The sequence below is a fragment of the Primulina eburnea genome, chromosome 6, assembly GCF_022965805.1.
Source record: "Primulina eburnea isolate SZY01 chromosome 6, ASM2296580v1, whole genome shotgun sequence".
Lineage (NCBI taxonomy): Eukaryota > Viridiplantae > Streptophyta > Magnoliopsida > Lamiales > Gesneriaceae > Primulina > Primulina eburnea.
This window is the reverse complement of record NC_133106.1, coordinates 27,226,696-27,235,801: the sequence shown is the minus strand read 5'-3', so window position 1 is coordinate 27,235,801 and position 9,106 is coordinate 27,226,696. Positions and strand designations below refer to the sequence as shown.

Genomic DNA, 9,106 nt, shown 5'->3' with positions numbered 1-9,106 from the left:
GGTGAAGAAAGATCGAGTTAGAGTGGAGACTACGGACTTGGACTAGAGATAGGGTTTAAACACTTGATAGTAGTTGTTGAACTGGAGTTATGTATGATTGTATATTTTATCAGATTTATAATTTTATACTGATATGTATAGGAGTTTGATTCCATTACCTTCCGCATTTAAAAAAAAATTTAGACCCTGTTTATTATAATTGATTAATTAGTCCCAATCATGATTAAGAAGATGATTAGCGTCCGGGTCCCCACACAATCGCTGTTATATAAACCATATTTAATAGATTTAGTGGTTTAAGACAAGAAAAATACCAAAACTCAAAAACAATTCAAGAAAACCAAATATATCGTTGCCAAGTAAACTACATTCGATGAATTTAGTGGTTTCGGGTAATAAAAGACCAAAACAAAAAAAAAATTCAAGTTACAGTAAGAAAATCAAATTTTGACAAATTATAAGACTAAAACAAAAAACATGTCAACTTACTGGACCAAAATTGTAATTTTCCTTAAAATTAATTTAAAATATAAATTACTTGTACTAACTAATATTTCTATATGTATGTCTATGTGAATATATATATTGCCATGATCACATGCTACATATGCTCTTCCTGTTATCACAAATATATACACACACAAACACGTGTTACGTATATGAATTGTGTAAGTAAAAATATATAGAAAGAGAGTGGTCAAAATGTTTACGGCTGGCCGATTTTAGAGAAACTGCAACCAGCAAGATAAGGATAGAGAAATTGAAAATGATAGAAAATGATGTATTATTCCCCCCCTTTAACCAAGCTACCTCGCTAGGTCTTATGGCATATAACAATCTTGTTTCTGCTAACATTCAGACACTGAAGGAAACAAAATCTTTGCTTGCAACTCCATCGATGTGCACTTAACCTAGTTTCTCATAATTTGTATCTTTGTTTTAAGGGAAACTAAATCAGATTTCATCAGGGTTTTAGCCATTCTCAGCAAAATCCTTCCTTTTCTTTGTGTCAAATTTTAAAGTTTAGCCTCGGAAAAATGATGTCGGATGGTGGGCTTTCTTCCATTGGAGGGTTCATCGAAGCTCCCAGCCCTGCAAACCCTAAACAGATTCCATCCAAGAAGAAAAGAAACCTCCCAGGAAAACCAGGCAAGAATCTTGCATGCAGATATTTCATAGATTATCAAAAGATATATTGTTTAAATATTTAATCTCATATATATATATATATATATATATATATATATATATATATAAGCAGATCCAAATTCAGAAGTGCTAGCACTTTCTCCAAATTCTCTGATGGCAACAAACAGGTTCATCTGTGAAGTCTGCAACAAGGGTTTTCAGAGGGAACAGAATCTGCAGCTACACAGAAGAGGACATAATCTCCCATGGAAACTCAAGCAAAGAACCAACAAAGAAGCAATAAAAAGAAAGGTGTACATTTGCCCCGAAAAAACTTGTGTGCACAATGACCCTTCAAGGGCACTTGGAGATTTGACAGGTATTAAGAAACATTACAGCAGAAAACATGGTGAAAAGAAATGGAAATGCGAGAAATGCGAGAAAAAGTACGCTGTTCAATCTGATTGGAAAGCCCATGGCAAGATTTGTGGGACTAGAGAGTATAAATGTGACTGTGGGACTATCTTCTCGAGGTACTTTCAGTTGTTGGCTTGATTGTTAATGTTATAATAGTATGAAAGTTTGCTACATATTTCCAATATTTGCTTAGACGCCTCTTTGAGAATAAATCAGAATTCTGGTCGAGAAAGGAATTTTGATTAGAATCGTTAGGAGAAATAATCAAATAATTCTGCTGATACATTCGAGTAATTAACCGTTTCACAATCAAATGTTATAGAATTTATATTCTTGTGTCACATTTTATACACTAAACTTCAAATTATTGCAGTAGATGTTAAGAGGGTATACTGGTTTGTTTTGAAATAAATGCAAAAGATTCGATGACTACAATGAAATTGGAGTATACTGAGCACATGCATTACTTTAATGAAACTGGAATATAGTGACCAGTTACTATGATTATGTTTGGATTAAAAGATTTGATGATGCATTAATTTTGAACTCTTCAATTTTAATTATTATTTTTAACCAAAATTAAGGAATTTTTCAAAATGTACGTTCCATGATAAAATATTCAACTATGCAAGAAAAGTTCAACTTTGCTAATTTTGTAATGCCGATTTTCTCCCCTCAGAAAGGATAGCTTTCTCACTCACAGAGCCTTTTGTGATGCACTGGCACAACAAAATGCAAGATTTAGCACTCCGATTCCTTGTGCAAATTTGAATCTAAGGAATGAATTGACGAATGGAGGATTAAATGTTCTTCAAAATTTTGGAAGATCCCGTTTTCCCTTCATGTTTAAGTCCGAATTCGGAGGATTGGAATCCAGAAATCATCAGCTGGATCTTGATCATTTGCAAAAACAACCAAAGTTTCCAATGTGGGCAGGCAATCAAATTGGAAATCCAAGTTCTAATCCTAATTACTTGGCATCAAGTTCAACCAACCTACAAGAATTAGAGCAAATTGCTTCACAGAATCAATTGTTCAGTAGAGGACTGAAGGAGGAAGAAGAACAAGAAAATAGTGTCAACTTGTATGAAACTAATAGTTCCGCAGCCCAAATGTTTGCTTCCGCAATATTTCAAAAGGCAGGTCAATTGGGATCAATTAGAAGCAACAACCCTGAAATCTTTGGGACAGCTGGCAATAATTTTGGACGAATGAACTCATTTTCCAACATGAGCAGCTTCAACTCTCTGAATCAAAGTAGGAATGAATTGTTGTTCCATCACAATTCTATGGGAAAAGCTGATGATTTGAATGGATTAATGGCTGCCACCAATGTAGACCACGATGGGCTGTTATTTGACGATTTTGATTCGAACCCATTAATGAGCAGCGCAAGAAACTTGGACCCTTTTGTTTTAATGCCAAATGGTAGCTCTCCAGGCGCCGGGTTCGGAGGTGGAAATGGCCTTACAAGGGATTTTCTTGGAGTGGGAGCGAGAGAAAACAGGCATTTATTGCAAGAATATGCTTCCATGGATTCCGCAATGAACAATTTGAACCATTACAGCAGAATCAATCACTGATATATATATTCTGGAATCAGATTATGAAAATACTAAGGCGGTGAAATTTATTAACTGCAGAAACATTGGAAGGCATATTACATGACAGAAGGGATTCCATCAGCTGCTGCAGAGACTTGAAAAACAGGAGATCTTGTGAATTGTCAGAGATGGGGAGGGGGCCACTGCTTGTTGGAAGAGACATGACAAAAGGTTCACAAGGGAGAAAAAATATGTATTCATGATGGCAGAAATTTGATTTTCCTGTGTTTATTTTTTTAAATTCTAGGGTTTGTGTATGGAAGTGTGGACCACAAAATTAATTAAATGTGCGAGTCTGTGATTGTTTTTGTTGTTCAGTGCTATAGTTTGCATGAAAGAAGTTTGAATAATGTACTTCAATTTAAAATTAACAAATCTTATAATATGATCATGAATTAACACACAGCAAATCATGTGGTCTTAGGTTTTTGTTCTTTTTTTAAAAGCGACTTTTGTTAAAAAAAAAAAAAAAACAAAACCTACAATTACTAGAAGCATGCACAAACACCACCCTGGTGTTTTTTTCAAAAAAAGTAAAAACAAATTATCAGGAGTCTGAGCCAAAACTTCTGAACAAAATGTAACAATAAAACAATATTACTAAGAAAATAGGATCGAACAACGCCAAGTGACTTTCGAACTAATGGTTTTCCATGTATCTCGTCCGAACCAAGTAGGTAGCATATATGTATGTGGTTGTCAAGTGTATACTCTGAGAATAAGTGAAACCATCTCTTGTTAAGAAGCCACATTATTAAGGCATCTATGTTGGTGTATCATTTTCTCGCATCCAATACGCAATAGAAGTTTAAAATTTTAACTTCATTCGTAGAATGTTTAAATTATTAACCTTTATCGATTTACGCTTGACTCCAACTATCCAGGATTAAGCCGTAATAGTCATTTTTGAAAATATTCATGATTGTGCTTTCATCAAAATCTCAATTGACGATCAGACATCACCGATTTGATGAGGGTATAAAACTCGCTAATATGATGGTAAATGAAAATTTTGAAGGTCAAAATTGTCCACTGAATCATTTTTAGCAGCTGGATATTTTTGAACTCCTTCAATAAATTAGGTAGTTGCACTCTCCAAAAAAATTAACAGTCATGCTAACTTCCACAACTTCTAAATATAGAATAAGCTTAAAACCACCTTTATAAATCATTTGTTTGACCTCCATCAAAATAAATCATCAAAATTAACTCCTTAAATTTTATTATCTCAACGAAAACATAGAATTCATTACTTATGTGACCATCAATGGTTCATGGATACAACTAGCCATGAGTTCACAACTCATATGATTCGAGATAACATTTATCTCTTGTATAGACCTACCCTTGTTAGCCCAATTCTGTGCATCACTTGATCACAAGAACGTCATAAGTCAGTTTTGACTGCACCCATCGAATCATGGTCAGAGTATCTAGTAACATTGTCCCATGGTCCCCTATCTATCATTTATAATTTTTGCAATAACCAACAAGTTATGGTTAACATATAGTAAGATCCCTTCAACACATATATCCCGATGAATCCGCAACCATTGATATATCGAAAGTTGCAAATGAATTCGGCAATAATGTGATGTATCTTTGAGTAGCATATATAGTGGCATCATGTGTACAACTAAGAAAAATCTTTTCCTTAAAGCACAAATCATATTCAAATCAGATATTCCTTGCATCAGATCACATAAAATATTTAAACCATATGTGAGAGGTGAATCTCCGAATATAATGCATCAGCTTCTATGTGATCCGAAACTACACTCAATATTGCCACCTGATGACCTTCAAGAAGTCAGTAAACAAGTCAAAATGCAGCACTAGAACGCATATCATGTATGTTATCTTGGGTCAAAGTACCAATGTTCTACAACCATAACCACATATTAAATCCACGCGATGTGATAAGCACTTGGAAAGTCTGAGGAACGTTGTTCATTACAATCATCATATGATCACTCATCTGTAAATAGTTATGTGTTCACAACTAATGTAATTTGAGAAAACGTACGTCTATTATACTAGCTTACCTTAATTAGCCTCATTTTATGATTCAACTCTTTGATCATAAGAAAATTAGAAATTATCTCTAATTGCGGTTTAAAATATTTGAGTTGCACCATTACCACCAATGAATTTGCATGTAACACAACTTATCTCTAATTGGATGCGCTTGATGTTAATTTAATCCATCACCGCAATTTAATCCAGTTGTGCACAAAGTTACAAAAGCTATTGTACGATCAAGGTACAATAAGAGACGTTACAGCAGTGCTTAAAGCCAATTGTTCCAGATATCTATTTGGGAGAACAAATTCAAACTGAAACGGATTTTTTCACTGAGTCTCACTGTACGTTCAGCCAAATGCCTATAAGTAGAAGCCAAATCTCGGTGAATACGATGATGAGAATTGACAAGTTAAAAGAAGAAGGGCACACATATTTCATATCAGCTTAAAAGGGAGAAGCAATCAGCCCAAATGGAACACTTCAATGTGTTATCAGCTTAGATTAGAATTCTATTTCCCTCAGTGTGTGAGAACACCTTTCGGGTAGCTTTCAGAGACCAGTTCACACACACACACCACCACTCAAATTCCGTCTTGCACAACGATGTAAAACTTGTGTATGTAGTCTTTCTCACATAGACGTTAAAGAAGTGTTGGCTAGAAGGTGATGCCTTCAGTCTAGACTAGGAGTTCAGTTAGGCAGTGGGTAAGTCCTAAGCTGAGTGAGTTTGTACAAAGATTTGTAATTAAGCAAAGTCTCTTGCGTATCCTACCCGGGGAGGTAGAAGGGGTGACGTAGGAGCAGTTGAAATCTCCGAACTTCCATACACATATCTTGTGTACTCTAACTGTTAACCCCTAGCTTTAGACTGACTTGATCAGTTCGAGTATCTATTAGTTCAGTTCACACCATAACTGAACTGATACATGGGAGAACTGATCCCCTTTATCTTCAGTTAATTAGTTACACAAGATTAAAAGTTTTAACCGATTAGTTTTCTTAACGAAGTATTACTTCGAGTATTTTTTGCTTGACATTCTTAGAACACGAGCTATTGCAGATCATCACGTTTTTAGAGGATTTTCCCGATCCAACAATTTGTATCAGAGCTAGCTGTTCTAAGAAGGACATTTGAAAACTAATATTTCTTTTAAAATGTGTCTTAAAATGTTTTTAAAATAGTTTTCAAAACCCTCTGATAATATTTATATGTTTGTTGTGATATTTTGTTGTTTAGCTGTTTGCGGGATTTTTGAGTTCAACTGGCATCAGAACAACTAAACTGATCAGCGCACAAGATTTCAGTTGTCATCTTACCAGTTCAACTGATCAGCGGACGAAACCCAACTACCAGCTGAAACTGATGAGTTAAGTGGAGCTTAATCATCAGAAGTGCCGCCGCTTCATTACTATCATATCCTTGTGATCATTGAAATTCAGCATCAGTTGAGTCCAGTTTGCATCAGTTAGACCAGTTAGCCAACACAGAGATCAAGTCCCAGGAAATTAGATATTCTTATGGCAAAAGAAACTCAAAATCGATGCAGCATTCCAAGCATTCTAGGCGACCAATTGTTGGTACACTCAGTTCTATTTTATATGAACTAACTGATACTTGATTTTATTTGATATTTGCTAAGTGTAGTAGCAATTTCCTTACATAATATGGTGTGCTTTATATTAATACAAGGGATGCGTAGTTGATTAAATTAACATCATGTGTATCCAGTTAGTTTGCATGTAACACAACTCATTTTGCCAGTTTATACGTTGCCTTAAGTGCTTGAGTGTTTTTTTGCTTAAACTTCTTTTTTAAAAAATCGCGCAACGATTATATTTTTGAGGGGGAGTTTTTGATTCAGTTCTTAAGGGGAGCTATTCTTTAAAATTTATTTTAAATTTGTTATCCCTCGAACTGAAAAATTGTTTTCAAATCGTTTTATTCAGTTGTTGAGGGAGAACTTTTTCTGCTATCCCTCGAATTGAAAGTTATTTTATTTGTTTTATTGATTTTAAGCATTTTTTTATTCTCAAAAAGGGGGAGAATTATTAACTGTTTAAATTTATTTTAAATCGCTTTAACTGTTCAAGTTTTGTGATCATCAAAAAGGAAGAGATTGTTGGAACATTTCATGTTAGCAATCTTGATTTTGATGTTAACAAAACTTGAATGTTTGTTTCTAATGAGTTTACTTAAGTGCGCAGAAACTGAAACTAATCAGGATTCGAACTGATCAGTTACCATGCTTAAACTGAAGCTATCGAGACGCAAACTGAAAGTGCCAACTGATTGATCGAACTGAACCAATTCAACTGAAGTATCAAGAGCAGTTCAACTGATTGTCCAGTTGATAGGTGGTTCAGCAGAAGACCTTCAGAAGTCCGGCCAGCTGATGAAGTGTTCAACTGATGAAAGCCAAACTGGCTAGTTCAATTGAACCAGTGAAATCAGTTCAGCTGACGAGTCAACTGATTTCACCTCACCAGTTAAAGACCAGTTAAACTGACAAGTTCAGAACATCAGTTAGGATCGAACTAGTTTGCAGATACGACAAGCTTAATCCAGCTTTGCAAAAAGGTACAAAAGCTATAGTACGATCATTGTACAATAAGAGACGTTGCAGCAGTGCTTAAATCCAATTGTTCCAGATATCTATTTGGGGAAACAAATTCAAACTGCAACGGATTCTTTCACTGAGTCTCACTGTACGTTCAGCCAAACGCCTATAAATAGAAGCCGAAGCTCAATGAAGACGATGATGAAAATTGACAAGTGAAAATGAGAAGGGCGTGCATATTGCATAGCACCTTACAAAAGAGAAGCAATCAGCCCAGAGGGAACACTTCAATGTGTTATCAGCTTAGATTAGAAGCATATTTCTCTACGTGTGTGATAACACATTTTGGGTAGCTTTTAGAGATCAGTTCACACACACACACCACAACTCAAATTCCGTCTTGCACAAAGACGTAAAACTTGTGTATGTATTCTTTCTCACATAGACATTAAAGAAGTGTTGGCTGGAAGGTGATGCCTTCAGTCTAGACTAGGAGTTCAGTTAGGCAGTAGGTAAGTCCTAGGCGGAGTGAGTGTGTACAAAGAGTTGTAATCAATTTTTATTTTACTGTCCATTAAATTCTAAAATTCATTTCTGAAACTGTATCAATATGCGTGCCCTTCTAGTATATCCTCCCCGATGAGGTAAAAGGGGTGAGGTAGAGCAGTTGAAGTCTCCGAACATCCATAAACATATTTTTGTACTCTGACTGTTAACCCCTAGATTTAAACTGACTTGATCAGTTCAAGTATCTATTAGTTCAGTTCTCACCATAAATGAACTGATACGTTCGAGAACTGATCCCCCTTATCTTTAATTAAATTGTTACACAAGATTAAAAACTTTAACCGATTAGTTTTCATAACGAAGGATTATTTTGAGTATTTTTTGCTTGATTTAATTTCAAACTCGATCTAATTCGTCGGTGTAAACATTTTTAGAACATGAGCTATTGCAGCTGTGAAGCCTGGGGCCGAAGAGGACGGGGGGTGATCGCCGGTGCCATCAGTTGCACGGACAATGAGCGGCTCCTGGCAGGCTTCTAGGTGGAGGGAACATGAATGAACCGACCCACACGGGAATGAGAGGGATTCCGAGACTGTTCAATGTAATGGACTGTACAGTTGAAGAGGGTTTAAAAGATTTGATTGGTACTACTCATATCACGAAGGTGCGTCTACTTTTCGGTAGCTCATCACATAAGAACTCCAAAGTTAAGCGTGCTTGACTTGGGGCAGTTTTGGGATGGGTGACCTCCTGGGAAGTTTCCTAAGGTGCGTGTGAGTGATGACATACGCACGCTGGAAATACTCGTCTTGGTACAGTGAGGACAGTCGTCAAATATGGGGCGTTACAAGTGGTATCAGAGCCGAC

General features: G+C 35.8%; 1 protein-coding gene across 1 annotated transcript; it reads left to right on the top strand.

Moving 5' to 3' along the window:
- Window positions 1-1,261: 1,261 nt before the first annotated feature.
- Window positions 1,262-3,451, top strand: LOC140833408 (protein indeterminate-domain 4, chloroplastic-like). Its single transcript, XM_073197754.1, has 2 exons — window positions 1,262-1,661; window positions 2,225-3,451. Exons 1-2 carry the CDS (start codon window positions 1,303-1,305, stop codon window positions 3,126-3,128), a joined length of 1,263 nt encoding a protein of 420 aa, XP_073053855.1. The 5' UTR covers window positions 1,262-1,302; the 3' UTR covers window positions 3,129-3,451.
- Window positions 3,452-9,106: the final 5,655 nt, after the last annotated feature.

Excerpts from the sequence above, each read along its gene's own strand:
- LOC140833408 (XM_073197754.1), top strand. The coding sequence starts at position 1,303 with ATGGCAACAAACAGGTTCATCTGTGAAGTCTGCAACAAGGGTTTTCAG. Across the intron at positions 1,662-2,224 it reads TGTGGGACTATCTTCTCGAG|AAAGGATAGCTTTCTCACTC; the intron begins GTACTTTCAGTT and ends TTCTCCCCTCAG.